The 17,163-nt window shown below is 38.8% G+C and overlaps 1 protein-coding gene across 1 annotated transcript in view; it reads right to left on the reverse strand.

The window, feature by feature from the left end:
• The window catches only part of Tm9sf3 (transmembrane 9 superfamily member 3), a 54,550-nt gene that overhangs the window by 13,994 nt on the left and 23,393 nt on the right, over window positions 1-17,163 (reverse strand). Inside the window, exons 6-9 of the mRNA XM_028773539.1 lie at window positions 15,373-15,504; window positions 13,858-14,024; window positions 9,863-9,957; window positions 7,488-7,618 (exon numbers count right to left, since the gene is read on the reverse strand). Coding sequence (XP_028629372.1) covers window positions 7,488-7,618; window positions 9,863-9,957; window positions 13,858-14,024; window positions 15,373-15,504 — 525 coding nt within the window. The remainder of the gene's footprint in view (window positions 1-7,487; window positions 7,619-9,862; window positions 9,958-13,857; window positions 14,025-15,372; window positions 15,505-17,163) is intronic.

Here is a 17,163-nt window from a genome sequence, read left to right on the forward strand (position 1 = left end):
GAAACTGAAGAAACTGATGAAGTAGAAGACGGAACAACAGAGATGGCGTCACAACAATCTCTTGAAAACATCAGATTCAAGAACTTACTTGTCTCAGTTGTTAGGACACAAATTCATGCTTAATGTAACAAAGACATGTGAAATCTGAGAAATAAGCAAACATTTTAGGATTTTTAAATATTATACTATGAGTTAAGTGTGGCATATATACAAGGGTGGCAAACTCAGGCCGTTTGCTGTTGAGTCCCTTCTTACTGTTGTTAGTTACTGTCAGATCACATACCTTAGCACAGTGGTTCCCAACCTGTGGGTCATGACCATCAGAAAACAGGCTTTCTGATAATCTTGGAAACTGAGTCACCACTCAGTAGCAAAATTACAGTTATGGAAGTAGCAACAAAAACAATGTTATGGTTGGGACCACAACATGAGGAACTGTATAAAACGGTCGCAGTGTTAGGAAGGTTGAGAAGCACTGCTTACCATACCATCATAAAGAGCTCTGTATCTTCCTTTACCATATCAATAACTTCAAATAAGAATACAGAGAAACTGAAGGGAATGTTCCTATGTGGGATCCATGGCCAAGAAGAATGTTAATAAACCCATCAACAGAATCTTATTGATGAAGGTACAGGACCTCTGTAGGCATTTGATTTGGAACTCTTTTTTGGAAAGAGGGAGTGGGTCTTTCTCCCTCTCATTTTTCCCTCTCCCTCCCCCCTTTCTTCCCCCTCATCCTGCTCACTCCACTCTCTGAGGCAGTCTCATGTATCCCAGGATAGCTTTAAACTTGCTATGTAGCCAAAAATGACTTTGAACCTTGGGCTCTCCTGTCAAGTCCTCCCAGGTGCTGGAATTAATCACATGTAGATGGTACTGGGTGGGGACAGAACCAGAACTTTGTGCATAGGCCAACACTCTATAAGCCCAGCTACCTCCTCAGCCCATGAAAACAGTTGGCTTTTTTACATGTCCCTAAGCTAATAATATAGATCCAAACACATGCTACAGAAAATATTAACAAAATGGAGATCTTAGCCAGAATGACTCGTTTCCATGCAAATATCAGAATCAAGTTTCTCTCTCAATCTTCTTTGTGTCTATATTTGGACTTCTGGCAAGTGTCACAGAGTAAGGAGAGTTTGAAATCAACACTGGTCTGTGGGTCTACAGCTCTCTTCATTCAAGCACGCACACATTTGTTCACTAAAACATACACAAGCAAAGACACGAATACAATATCTGTGTGCTACATGCAGTTAACCACAGAGGCACAAAGCACCACAGCATTCCATGTCCATGACAAAGCTCAATAAGACATTCTATAAACACTCTGTCAAAGAATTACCAACTGCTTAGCACTCTTTAAAATGTTTTCCCATCAGATCTTTTTTTATGTACATGATTAAGAAGTTTGGGCAGCTGGTTAGAGATTGTAGCGATCAGACTAAAACCAATTCCTAACTCTTTTATGTTCAGATTCTAGATGAGTTCACTTAGAGAATACTGAGAATGCAAGGCAAACTGTTAAGAAAACATGACACGAGCTGGGCGGTGGTGGCGCACGCCTTTAATCCCAGCACTTGGGAGGCAGAGGCAGGTGAATTTCTGAGTTCAAGGCCAGCCTGGTCTACAGAGTGAGTTCCAGAACAGCCCGAACTACACAGAGAAACCCTGTCTTGAAAAAAAAAAAAAGAAAAAAGAAAAGAAAAGAAAACATGACACAGATTCGACACAAGGTCAAGTCCGAGTTTTTCTCAGTATCAGTATTAAACACTGATGCTATCTATGTATGAAGTTGATTCCTGAGGATATTACTACCTATCATTCATAACCCTTGACTTGAGATTTGCATTCATCAAACCTTATTTCTCTCCTTTTAAATTTAGAGTTACTTAAAGTAGGATCACAGTTACTATATCTTGTTCCTCTACTAGGCTTTCACCTAAGGTCTCATTTTAAAACGAAACTTAGCAGCTAAGAATTCAAGAACCATTTGTCTACTACACTGATGAAAACCAACACAAGGTCTTCATCCTGAGGAAAGCAGAAGGGTGGGACAGAATTACTTCCCAGAGGGAGATCTGTGTCCACACAAGAACAAGTTCAAAGTAAGCACTGCCTCTCAGTACTTAATACACATAAACATCTACTAGCTGACCAATCACACTCAAAAACCAAAGACCTATATAATACCTACATTTACTTAGAGACTGACTTTTGGAAAAATCTATGGTGTGTATGGGTAATGTAACCAGGACAAACTATTTGGGGAATGCTAAAAGAGAAACTGTTAAAAGTAATATATTCTAAGTAGACTTAACTGCATATAGCTATTTTGATTCTTAGGAATTCTCTCTCTCTCTGTCTCTGTCTCTCAGTCTCAGTCTCTCTCTCTGTCTCTGTGTGTGTTTGTGTGTGTGTGTGTGTGTGTGTGTGAAGGGGGTGTGGGGAGCTTCCTATCTTCCTGCCTGTCATCAGCTGCTAGAAGGTCAGTGGTCACCACCTAAGAGATGCACACTGCCAGCCATTACTGTGTGCCAATATTTCTCTGGCCCCTGCTCACAGCAGATGACTTCTATAACCACATTTCTAACTCATACTTTATGACTTTATTAAAAATCAGAAGTCTCAAACCACACATTCCAACTCATGGATCCCATAATCAGGGCACTACTAACGCAAAGATTTAAGAAACCTGTATACTGTCCACAGAGTTTCAACATGCTGGCTCGTAACTCTCCATTCTGTTTCTTGAGTTACTTCAGTTCTATAAAAAGATAGACTTGAAATGAAAAATGTGCTGCAGAAAGCTAATGTTACTAGAAAGACATTATAAGAAGACTGCAGACCACTGTTTCTCACAGAGACCACATCTAGGAGGAGCCTTCTTAAAGAAATACAGAAAAAAAAATGCAAAAAAGCTGCTGCAAAACCCAACATTCATTTCCAACAGAAACTCCCGATTAAGCAGGAACAGCAGGACTCTACTACCTGATGAAGGGCATCAAACACAAAGGTCTCCTTAAAGGCACAGAGCTGTATGCCTTCCCAGCTCAGCAACTATCTGCACTTGCCATGTCTACTCAATACTGCACCAGAGGTTTGCTCAGTATAATGAGAAAGTGACAGAGAGAAGAAAGGAGGAAGGGAAGGATGGAAAAAAGTAAAACCTTTATTCATAGGCAACTTAAAAAATATATAGGGGAAAAATACAAGAAAGCAACTACGACGTGTGGTGGTAGATGTCTCTAATCCTAGCACTTGGTTGGTAGAGTCAAGAGATTGGCAGGTCAAGGACAGCAGTGACTATGTATGAAGAGAGAACCTGTCTCTAAATAAACAATTAATTAATTTAATTTAATAATAGTAAAAAAAAAAAAAAGGGCCAGTGAAATGGCTCAATAGGTAAGGTATCTGCCACCAAGAGTTCTGGCCCAGGACCCACACAGCAGGAGAGAACCAATACCTGCAGTTGCATTCTAACCACAGTGCCTTGGTTACTGTAACTTTTATACATTTTGGAATGACTTTTCTTCCAAAGCTGATTTGGCTTCTTAATAATCTTTGCATCATACTGACTTTTTAACTGGGTCTGCACTGAATCTGTCTGTACCTTTACTTGGGGAAGAGCTGAATCTAAACACGATGGATTAGAAACACAGTGACTCTTTACTTTATTTTACTATAATTTTTCTCAGCACCATTTGACTCAGACGTGAGCGTTCAGGTTTTGTACATCTTTTGTTAAACTTACCCCTAAGTACTTCAGTTTTTAGTGCAGTGTGTACACAGTATTATTTTATAAGGCAATTCAGTTAAGGAGATAACAGAAACTCCCATGTCCATCTGTCTCCATCTATACCCATGGCTGTGCAGCTGTCAGCAGGAAATCCACAAGTGCTGCAGGCAAGGACAGCCTTTCCAACAGAGGGTGCTATACGCAAAGAAAAGTCTCCCAAATTTATCTCAGGATTTCAGAGCTACAGGATTTCTAAAAGACAACATACATAGAAAGCTTTCTGCTGTTTAGTTTGGCGAAAGACTCCAGAAATAGGACAGTTATAAGGTCAAACTAGAAAAGGGAAAAAAAAATCTATCAATATACTGCTCTTCAAATTTAGTGATTTTGCCCTTAAATAGAAACTCTTGAGAAAATTGAAAGGCAAGACATAAAACAGAAGAATATTAGTGAGAATATTACTGAGATTACTGCTGCAAAATACTTTTAAAACAAAGGACTTCTATCTCCAATGTATAAAACACTCTTCTCATCTAACAAGGCATACCCACTAAAATAATAAGGGCAGGTGGTTCAGTGGGTACAAGGTGCCTGCTGACAAATCTGACGAGCTGCATTTGATTCCTGGAGCCCACACGGTGAAGGAGAGAACAGACCTCTCCCCACAACTTGTCCTCTTCAGGACACCTGCATTTTAACGACATCATGCTCCCCTCTCCACCACACGCATGTTAGTGTGTGTGCATGCACAAAACTGTAAAAACTAAAGCCAGGTGTGGTGCTGCACACCTTGTATCCTAGCACTGGGAAGCAGGTGGATTTCTGTGAGTTCAAGGCCAGCCTGGTCTACATTTTGAGTTGTACCCACAGGGAAAGAAAATGGGGGAAAAGATAAAACAGAAGCACAAAAGGCTTTAACATCTATTAAAGAAGATGTATACACAAATAAACAACCCTCCCCTACAAAGCCTTCAATGTGACTGAAGCACACTAGAGAGACGAGCTCTAGGGTCACTATGTCCTAACTAGACGGGCTACATTTCAGACAACTATCTGTAACAAGTGCTGGAATTGGTGTGGAACAAGTGGGATCTTTCTTTTAAATTTTATGTGTATGGGAGTTTTGCCTACATGCATGGCTGGGCACTACTTGGAGAAACTCATTTTGACAGAAAGAGAGAAAAAAATATAAACAACAAACCCAGTGAACAGTACCCATCCACACCACTAACAGTAGGATTACTGCTTTATGCTTTTATAGCCTTGGAGTTTTACTCCATGCAACAAGTAACTATGCCCTCAACCGCTACTTAGTTCCTTTGAAAACTGAACAGGATAAAGATTATGAAAACAATGTGAACTACAAAATATGCTGCCACCATCAGAGCTAATCTCTTTAGATCAGTCCAGTGAGGTTTCCTTAGATGTCTTCAGCATTCTGTAGCAAACTGTTTCTCAGATTCTACTTAAAGCACAATACGTACTGCACTGTAACATCTCAATGCTCCACTCTGTGCTGCTCAGAGCCTCTTTACTATGACTGTGGCCACATTTCTTAATCTTGTCCAATAGGATGCCACTGTTTATTTTACGCCGTTGTGTTCCTCTAGGCTTCTAACACCAACTCCAACGAGGAAATGACGGTGTTCTAGCCGTTCTTCTTTAATGAAGGAACTAGCTCATAAAGCTCATTACTTCTCCATCCTTCAAAAATATTTAATACCAACTCTAAACTCTTGTGCCTCATCAATATAAATTCACTTCATCCTGTAAAGTGGAATCTACTTTCTTCCTTTTCTCCTAGAAAAGGAAATTTGGGTCCAGTTTCATGAACTTCTCTCCTGCCATATAATATGTTCTGTAAGAAAACATGCACATGAACCAAGACACTTCAGACAGCAGTGCTGGGCACCCCACACAGTCAAGTACATGGCCTGGCTTAAGCTTAACTTCCTTCTCAGCAGAGTGCTCCCTTTTCCTTTTCTTGTATGAAAGTTATCTGATGAAAATGAAGAAGAGAAAGAAAAAACTATTTTATCTGTTCCAGTCCTGAGTCTGTGTTCTGCGGCTTTCTTATAAGTCTCTTTATAAAATGCATTGTCTATCTGGTCGTCGCCCACAGTCAGCTAGCGTGTTTTCAAACACAGCTCTTCACTACGGGGCACATATTGCCACTTGGGTATTCTATATTCTGACTACTTCTAAGACGCAGCTTTATAGTCCTTATTATAAGGTACCATTAATTTGGTCTCCATCTCCCCACTGTGGTAATTTCTGATTACACATCATGAATTTCCTATATTAAGAATTTGAGTTCTCAAGTCCAGTTATTGTTCAAGTAACCATGGAAGGACATCTTCCTCCTACATGTTTGTGAAATCTGATTTCTGACTATATTCAAGATTCCCCTCCTCAGCTAACACAGACCTCAAAATGATAACACAAACCACCCATTACTCTTACCAACTATTTATTGCCTCAGGGACAAAACTGGGAAAACTCAGGGTTTATAGGTGCACGCTGAAGTCCCTAAGACAAGCTGTGTGTACTGTGATGGAAGACCTTTCCAGCTTGGAGTTGCCTAATCTCTTAGAGCCCAGATCAGTCCCAGACTCTGGACACTAAGCTACAATACTTGATCTATACTGTTAGATTTGGGGGGGAGGATACTTTAATCTGGTTGTTCCTATGCCCTGGTTATCTCTTTTGGAAAGTATATAACATGGTTTTGTTTATGGGTACCTACAGTTAAAGAGACTCAATTTTAAAAGAGACATTGGGCTTTTAAAGTGCTAAAATTTTTAAAGAGGGTACTTTTAAAGGTATGCTGAATTTTATATTTTAATAGTAGTAAATCTTGGGGAACAAGAAAGAAAAGGTTATCCATGTGTAAAAGAGGTAGAACGCCATTGTTAGCTTCAGTTGTTCACTTAACACACTTGAGAAGAATCCCACTTAAAGAACGGTAACCACCAGACTGGCCTGTAGGCATACCTGTGGGACACTGATGCTGCAGTGCCCAGCCCACTGTAGGCAGTAAGTCTTGGGCTGTATAAGAAAGATAGCTGAAAGTGAGCCCAGAAGCAAGCCAGTAAGCAGCAACATTCCTCCATGGTTGCTGTCTCAGACTACCTGAGACCCTGCTTGCCCTGGCTTTCCTAATGATGGCTTATAATCTTTAAGTCAAATAAACTCTTTTCTTGGCTTTGGTCAGTATTTTATCACAGAAACAAAAAAGCAACTCAGAACACTGACCACTTTAATAAAACATTCATGGTTCTTGCTGGTTTTTTTTTTTCCTCTAAAGTATACTCATTCATTAGTTCTCTCCCATTTCTGATAAAAGCTATCAAATCAACTTTTCTTTTTCTTTTCTTTTCCTTCCTTCTTTCTTTTTCTTTGTTTTGTGACAGGGTTTCTCTGTGTAGCCCACACAATTCACTTTGTAGACCAGACTGGTCTCAAACACAGAGACCCACTGCCTCTGTTTCCCAAGTGCTGAGATCAAAGGTGTGCACCATCACTGGGCTTAAAAACTTTTTACTTCACAGAATCAAGAAAATATAGGGAACCTTAGGTTTAAATGTAACCAATAGTTTTTGAAACCTAGCAAAAATGGAGACTCAACAGGAACTGGTTGAAACTTCAGAACAATCCAATAGGAGGAGACTCTGGAGGGGCAGCAGACCTTGTATTAGAATGGTTGCAAGCATTGTTTAAAATTAAAATTCAAGTAACGTACCATTGTTCCAAAAGGAATGGCTCTAGAGGCATGGTAATAAATGGCTATAAAGTTGATGAAGAATGCAGTGCCACACACCATAGCTGGGATAAGGAATGCCCCAATAAACATCTGCTTTATCCATCTCCTTCCTGAAAGAAAAGATAAGCTATAAAAGTCAAGCTACACAGACAAACACACATTAATGTTTAGAGCATATTACATAGTTCTAAATTATAAACTCAAAAATTCAATACAAAGGTTGTTAAACTTGATATACAAATAATTATCTCAAATCAATTATCTAATAAAGGCCAGTCTAGTCCTTCGGTTTAGACAGCGGCTGCACTGCAATGAAGAGCCTGTCATACATACTCTGATGGCACTGCTTTGATTCTGCCACTGAACGGTCCTGGCCTTTTGTATGTCATTTGTTATGGCTTAGATATAAAGCTATTTTTTTCTAATTCAAATTCTGTCACAGATTTTTCATTTTTGGTGGTGGAGTTACCACCCAAATCTTAACATTCCTCCAAAAAACCTCAACCCTGAACTTTCTCTTCTAGGTCATTTTTACAGAAGTTCTTTTTTACAGAAGTCTCACGAATCCTTCCTTTCCAATGGCCAGCAATTAAAATAATTAATTATAGGGGTGACATCTAAAATGAAACATTTATTCAACTTTTTAAATTCCAATCCATTCTAATACCTAACAATCCTTCCTGTGCATTGCTTTATCCTGTCAGGTGTAGACACATACAAATGAAATCTACCTGTATCAATATCTACCTGTAGGTTCCTTCTCCCCACATGTCTCACTCATTACAATCAGTTGCTCAGACATCTGTGCTGGGCTTCCTACTGCTCCTCACACCTGGGAGGCTCCAGGCTCTCCCCAGGTTCAGACTGGATCTAGAACACTATTCTGCACGCTGGAGTCACTGAAAAGATCTGAAGCCACACTATAATGTAGACCTGAAATAGTCTCAACTCTCTGAGCTGACTTCTTTATTCACCTGAATTATTAGGGATTGTTCAGACAAAACTATCAGAACATAGTCTCAATCAGAACATGATCTTAAAATTATACTTTGCAAGATCTGACATTCCTAGAGCTGAGCTTGTCAACATTTAAGAACAGGTATAGTACAAAGTAAGACAAACTGTTCTTAGCTTACAATCAGACAAAAAGCAGACTCATATACACACATAAATACATTTCCTATTTTAAACAAAGTTGTTTCTGCTGTGGAGACTTCAGAGTCATAAGCAAAACAGTTCAGCCTAGCTAGTTTCCAGTAGGACAAGTTACATTACATTAAGCGCTCTTACTTCTTTAGGATGTTACCTTATATTGCAGCACTTATTTCCTGTGTCTGACGAAAAGAGTTAAGAGTTTGAACATCTAAATAGAACAGTCAGGAACAGATAATGATATGTCTATAGGCCATCGAAAGAACCGCCTAAACCAAAGGCACTTGAACACATTATATCTAGTAAAGTCTACAAAATAGGCAATGATAAACATGGCCATCCAGGAGGATTTTAAAAGACCCTACGCTCTGATTTCCTACTACCTATAAAAATTTCCTGGTTTCTATAGCCTAGGCTAGTCTTGAATTTGTGGCAATCCTGCTGATTCAGCCTCAAAAGTACTGGGATTAGAGATATGTACCACTGTGCCCAGACCTACCCTGCTTTTAGTAGACTGCTAAATATATACAGACAGACAGACAGACAGACAGACAGACAGACAGACAGACAGACAATATAATGCAAGGCAGGGTCTCCTAATGCTGACCATGCTTAAGCTGTGAAAAATCAAAGTAGATAAGGTCTTTCAAAAACCTTTCATTCATAAGTGAAAATAGGCATATTTATCAATGCAAGTACCTTTCTGACCCTAGAGTGAAGGAACTTTCACCTGACAAACTGACATAAAATAACAAATCTTCATGAGGAGTCCTTTGATGAGTCCTGTTTTCTAACCTCCGACCACTGTCTACAAGCTTTACTCATAGCCTTTAAACATCCTTTTATATTCACTGATGCAAAGTAACTAAGGATGAATGTAAGACAGGCTCACCTGGAGCACATCTAGGGAGCTAGGTACCCCAAAGAAACAGAGCATCAGTAACTTATTGTATATGTTCTTTGAGGCTAACTTCACAATGGAGAAAATCTATTAATTATTCATAATTTCAGGAAATAAAACATAAAGTTTCCATAAAAATAATCTAGAAAACATAACAGATTTGATAGAGGTTATACACATGGTATGACAAGAGCCTTTACTATGTGTACAGCCTATGCTGCCTATTTAAAATCTCAAAGACTTCACAGTAGAAGAATATCATCAATAATTAAAGGTGCAAGAGTGATAAATCCTCAGTTACCTCCTTGTCTAGCATACAGACTCCCTCCAAAGTACCCGTTCACTGGAGATGTAGCCGCATAGACAAATATGGCTGTGCTGAGCATTGAGCCCCTCCTGCAAAGGCATAAAATTATGTATTGAAACCAAGAAAAAAATTGGACTTTGTTTTCTCAGAATTATTTTGATATCATAGATCTACTTAACACAAACAGAAAAACATCTCATCCTGGATTGCAGAAAACCATAAAAGAATTCCCAGTCAAAGGTGAACTAAAAACAGATCAAGTTGGGTTTACTTTTGTCTAGTCTACAGTTGAATTTGTAATATAGTCTAAACAAACACTTTTCGTTTCTTTGGCACCAGTGGCAAGTTAGAACTAAAATTCTACTTATAACTCTGCAAAGCAGTTCCATCATATGAAATAGGATATTCTGTTAAAAAAAAAATTAAAATATTCCTTTTGTATAACTGGTTCAACACTAAGATTTTTTGTCTGCTTACTAGAAATAAAATTCAAGTAGGTTAGTTTGTATTAAATGCTACTATTTTAAATAGCACAACACGCTAGGACTTACTTTTTTCTGTAAAAATTATTTTTAAAAGTATCTACTTGTCCACAAGACAACCTTACGTCAGCCTGACGTCTCTAACCCCCTCCCAGTAGTGACATCTAGAGAATTAAACCAACCTTCATGCTGAGTAAAGCAATAAAAAAAAATTAAAAATGCCCAGTTGAAAAGAAAAATATTAAAGCAAATGACAGTATAATTTGTTGTAAAAATAGAAATATTTACTATTTATTAACCCCCTACATGTTTCTGTCTACTAGTTTTGCAATATGTAGCATTTGTTCAAACACCTGTGCTCACTTTCCTAAGTGGCCACAAAGGTAAGTGACGAATAAATGGAGAGCACGCCTCACCAGTGAAGATAAAATACTGCAGGATTTCATGTCTATCCATCTTCAACTAAATCCAAGTGAAAAAATTTGTCATCCTCAAATTAAAAGAATCACAGATCTCAAAATTAATCAGTTTAAAAAATCAAATCTATTTTTCCAAGAACTCAAACATCGTTAAGTGCTAACTTACTCCTTCCACACACGACTAACAAGTATGACCTACTCTCTTTATAAGCGTGCTTGTTAATGGCAGATATAAATGTAAGTACTAAGAAAATACAAAGGGCAATTTTAGTGTGAGACGAGCCTAAGGCCAGGCAGAAGTTCTTACTATCAACAGAAAGCTCACAAAGGCTGGCCTGGAGTCGAATGACTTCCGGGTTAAGTTTGCCGTCCCCACGCAGGATGGTCTGAACATTCAAATATATGTTCTGTTTCTTTGTTCAAAAATACTCTACAAGCATTTATCCCCACCCTCCAAACAAGCCATTTCATTTACACTGAAAAGTCCATCCCCGAAGCTATTCTCAGAGTGGAACAGAGGCTAAAGAGGTCTCAGCACTCTGACTGTGAGTACGGGTGGCGGGATTCAGGATCTGCAGGCTCTCCCAAGAGCTAGCACCACCATTAACTGGCACCACAGTGGCATTGTCCTACCTAGACCTTCCTAATGCTTTTCCTCTGACTGTCACTGTGATCACAGAGGCAAAGTAATTTGCACCTGTTAAGGTTAAGTTACTCTTTATCCCTAAGAACCATTACGTCACTGGAGTGATCGTCCCAACTTCACAGTCAAATGTTTCAGCTTCTCACTAGTTCATATTGCGTCATCACTATTTTCATTTCCATAACACTGCAAATTAAAAACTCTGAAACACAATTACCTACACTCAAAACCAATCCATCACCCTTCAGCAGCAAAGTGTAATTTAGTCAAATTACTTCACCTCTCTGAGCTTTCCCTTTTCTGTCTATAGGATAGAAATACAACAGTCCTCATACAGGATCGACGTGCACATTAACGGTCCAAATGTGCACAGAGGAAAACCATGGGACCCTGATGTCATCAGTCACTTCTCCATCATACCAACACTGACAGCTTCACCACTTCAAAGTAACTGTACACACATTACATAAACACAACACCTACTTATTGCAGTAACTGTCAGAACACCACACAACCTGGCCCTAACACTACCCATAGAAGAGTAGCTTCTTCTTACACCTAAAACTGAAGGGCTTGGGCTAGAGAGATGGCTCAAAGATTAAGAGTCCTGGCTACTCCCAGCAACCACATGGTGGCTCACAACCATCTACAATGAAATCTGGTGCCCTCTTCTGGCCTACAGGCACACGTGCAGGCAGAAAGCTGTATACATGAATAAATTTTAAAACAACAAAACTGAAGGGCTTTAAATTACAATAAAGTATGCAATAATAAGAGTTGCCGAATTCCAACATCATTTTGAAAAGCAACTCAAAACAAAAACTAGGATGCTAAAAAAGGTTACCCTTTAATCACAACACTGAATAAATAGGGTTGGCTTTAACGCAAGAATGATGAATTAGAATCAGCACTTAATGTAAAGTAAGGCTGCTTTGCAGATTTGAAATGCTTTCCTCCTGTTCAGGATTCACTTTACTTTAGAATATATTATACCCTAAAATGTGAACACTTTCATCGCAGCTCTGCAGTTCTCATGTAGTTTAATTATTGTAAAATCTGGTTAGTGAATGGTAACACAACGGTTACATTACAGGAACATCCCGGACGGTTCTGAGAAACAGCTGTTTTGGTTAACACATACTCCCATCAGTCATTAAACACTATTTACTTTATATGGGTAGTCTAAGCATTCAGGAAGGTAAGGTCTAGTCCTTTTCTCAAGGAACTATCCAGCAGAGGAACAGTAATTTAGTATATGGTAATTTTTTTAAAGTATTTATTATTTTTATGTGTGTATGATCTGTGCCTGTGTGGACATGCATACTGCAGCACACATATGAAGGCAGAGGGCAGGACTTTCTGAAGTCAGTCCTCTCCATCCCCAGTGGACCAAACTCGGGTCCTCAGGGTTGGGGGGAAACTGATTGTTTTTTTAACTTGCTAAGCCATCTTGCTTGTCGCATGGTTAAATATTTTACAAGTAAAAAGCAATTCTTTCAGCAGTACAATTTATTATTAGTTCATGAAATGCTCTCCATATATAAGAATGTACTATGAGTTGAAATGCAACTGGAGTTGTTCTGACAGAGGACAGCACAGTTGCTATCTGACGTCTGAAGCAGAGTGAGTCCACCCAATGTCACAGCACATTTCTGCGTAACACGCTTCGGGTCTCTACAAACAAGGTGACAATGAGACACGACAGAGCCCCGCGCTTTGTGACTGACTCAAATCAACAGCTTTTGGCAAACTGGGCTAGCAAAATAGTTCATCAGGTAAAGGTACTGCTGCCAAGCCTGACAGTCTGGGTTTAACGCTGGGGACACATGGAGGAAGCAGAGAACACCTCCTGACAGCCGTCCTCGGACTGCAGCACACGTGCCGTGGCACACCTGTACCCAGACACACACATCTGAGCACACAGGCACACATAGATAAATAAACAATATAATTCAACAAAGTTTGGCAAATAGGTTTGGTTGCTAATAAAAAGCATAGCCAAAACTACACAAAGGTAGATAACTGACCTAGGACTTGAAAAACCAATACCATAAAACACTTTGTTTTACTCCTGTAGCAGTCACAGTGTGAGCATAAATGTGACATATTAATTTGGTAACTGAAATTATAAAGATCTAGTTGAATCTAAAAAAGTGCAGGTTTCTTTTTTCAAACAGCTTTAGACTGGAAGTAGCCTCTGCCTCTCTAAATGACATAACCACTGTAACTGGAATGTCCAGCCATGCTGGCAAGTCTAAGCATGTACAGGGTACACAACTGAAAACATTTAAAATTAAAGATCAAGATCTTTCTGTAATAATGGCACAGGTAGTATTAAAATAATAAAATCACTGAAATAAGCAAATATTTGATAATAACAATAGATTACAATGACTAAAGAAACTATTTATACCAATAAAAAGATGATAAAGTACCAGCACTTACTCTGTATATAAATCCTCTATCATGGCTACAATAATAACAATGAGAGACACAGCAAATATCTGACATCCAGAGCCAATGAGGGAGGAGAATATCAGGGGGTGACTTGACGGTCTGAACACATCCCCATGGACTTGCTTCCAGCCATACTCATCTCCTAGGTCTCTGTCCTGTGGAAGATACATGCAAGTATGTACAGACAAAATCAGCCCATTCAGAATCAAAGTGAAATCATACACAGGCCAAAAAAAAAAAAAAATGCAGCTGTAAACTCCTTCTTTCCACACTTTTTTAATAATTCAAAATACTGAGGACAGACATTTCAAAGTTAAAATAATTCCTGTCCTAATAACACAGACTGTTATGTGTTCTCTGTTGAGATTGATGAAAGTAAAAAGTGGGTAGAGAAAAGGCTGAAGAAGAAAAAAACCTCTTGGAAGAGTAAAGGTCTCTCTTAAGGTAACATTACTTCACTCTCAGGCCCTACCCTGCCACGCACACAGCAAGTAAGGCTCACCACCATCAATGGCCAAAGACACAGAAGAGAAATATATTTAGACCAGTACTTGCCCTAAAAAACAGAGAAATGCCCTTTATAGCCCAAGGTAAGTATTTGGATATGGATATTTAGTCATCTAAAGCTTTAAAAAAAAAAAAAACAAACAAACTTAAATTTGAATCACAAAGTGTTTTATGGTATTGGTTTTTCAAGTCCTAGGTCAGTTACCTACCTTTGTGTAGTTTTTGGCTATGCTTTTTATTAGCAACCAAACCTATTTTAAAAACTTAAAACTTAAGTTCAGCTTGAATAACCCAATTATCCTTAATTTTAAGAAGGAAATATTTTTTACTATTACTATATTTAGCATGTTAAAATTTGACATTTTAAATCGCTTCTCAAGTCTATTTAATGATGAAGTACATCTAGATATTAGTATTCTATGGGACGCTTTTATGCTGTAATTTAATAAAAAATTAAGAATAAATCTTTTGAACCAGTAAACTAAATGTATACTAATTCTTCTACCAACCCTTAAATTTAACTCAACACTTAACAATATTTTAAAAATATATCAAAATTAGCCTATGTTTCCTTTTTTCTTTTTAGACTGATTCTGAAATCAAAAACTCTGCAAATTAAATTTTGTTTCCTAAGTATGATGTGTCCTTATTTGGTGACAAAACTTGGCTGGAGATCACAAGTTTCTTTATCTTGCTTAAGAGAACATTTAAGTTATGTTAGAAAAAAATATGTATTTAAGCAGAACATGATCCTAGATCCACAGCTAACATTACAATCATGTTTAAACTTTGTGATGCTGGGGATTAAATCCCACACTAAGGAGCGCTCTCCCACTGAGCTACATCCCTAGAAAAGTAAGGCTTGTCTCAAGCTCCAGGCATGCACACGCACACATGTACACACATATACACACAAAAGTAATAAAATGTAGTATATGGGATAACTAGTGTTTATTAACTATAGTGTTTATAGTGTTATATATAGTGTTTACTCACCATGTCATCCATCTCTTCTTCTTTACTGTACCGGGCATAATCTTTTCTTAGAGTTCTCATTAAAATCATTGAAACTAATCCCACTAAGAAGATCACCATCATGAAGGAATTAAAAATTGAAAACCAGTGAATCTAAATTAACAGAAAATAAAGAGTTAACAATATGAAATGCCAATTATAAAATTCATGTTTCATGATATCAACTGCAGGTTAACAAGAGAAAACTACCGTTTTTCATCTTTTACATAAAAAATCTAAACTTCAGACACACTGGGGATAGACAGTCAAAATGAAGGGCTGGCCTTCTTTACAACCAACTTTCATGACAGCATGCTATCATCTACACAAATTTTTCAAGTCAGATATACTAACCAACTATTTATTATTTAGCCATAAGGCATGCACAATTCAACTTTTCCTGGTAAACACATGGGCAGTGGAATCAAAAGCGCTTAGGTTCTAATGTAAGTTCTGCAAATGTCTATGTGGCTTCGGTATGCTCTGTGAGGTGGAGTGATGGTGGATGCCAGGACATGGCACTGTCTAACCACAACAGGGAAACCTCTGACAACACTGCTACAGCCCCAGCATCTCGGCAGGCCGCTCTAGATGCAGGCTTCCTTCCTAAAGATGTTCCTCTTCTTCAGGTAGTCATGCCCTATCCCCCTCATTCCCAGGTTCTTTCCCAAAGAGTCACCCCTAGCGGCCACCAGAACAATGGTATTCAGAACAGTATTCCTAACTCCTCAGTGTTCCTGCCTTTGACTTCACCTGTCTAGACCCTGGCCTATAGTTACAAAGTACTACTTCATCTCCAAGGACATCTTAGAACTCAGTATATCTGACTTTAAGTCTGTGGCTTTGCACACTTACCCTGTCATTTCTATTTTAACCTCTCAAAGGTCCTTGAGGGTATTTCTCAAGTTTCTCTCCTCTTCAAGTTCCCAAGGCCCTGCTTTCCCCAGTCTTCTACCATCCAGTACAACGTAATTTCTGACATGTATCTTCCTAGGATACATACACTGCACTTTTTTTTTTTTAACCTCAAGACAATCTTCCCACTGGGCAACAGATCCCATTCCGACTGAGTGTTTCCTCTTTTGTTCTGTACCCTACCCCAATCCACACACCACCACCACCCAGCACACACATACCACCACCCAGCACACGCACACCACCACCACCACCCACACACACCACCGTCTTTCTCCAGCATCAGCAATTTTCCTGTACGATGAGAACTGGTTGAACTTGCTAATGTGCTGAGGATGTGCACTAAGGCAAACGGAGTCCTGGCTCTGGGACCTGCCTGAACTCTGGGGACAGGACAAATTCTATGGCCATGGCTCTTCCTGAAGAGCAGATCACCAACTGCCTCTGCCCCACACAAGAAACTAACCTTCCTTCCTTCTTCCCTTTCTCACTAACTTACTTACTTACTGAGCACCTGCTGAAATTATAAACAAAACAATGAATGCACATTTTGAGAACTTTGAAAAAAGGGGAAATATTAAGTTTATCATAAAAGTACCACTGAAATTTTGTACAGACGGCAGTCTGCAATAACAGATCTTCCCAATGGGTTCATTTGCTTCTATTTACACTTGTACTTCCTAGGATCAACACAAGATCTGAAAAGTCAAGAAAACAGAGAGTAGAGTGTGCGGCACATCTCTATGCTGTGACTACTCACATCGCTAGCTATGTGTGACTACTCACTATGTGTGACTACTCACATCGCCAGCTATGTGTGACTACTCACTATGTGTGACTACTCACTATGTGTGACTA

This window comes from Grammomys surdaster, unplaced genomic scaffold, assembly GCF_004785775.1.
Source record: "Grammomys surdaster isolate TR1022 unplaced genomic scaffold, NIH_TR_1.0 66, whole genome shotgun sequence".
Classification (NCBI taxonomy): Eukaryota; Metazoa; Chordata; class Mammalia; order Rodentia; family Muridae; genus Grammomys; species Grammomys surdaster.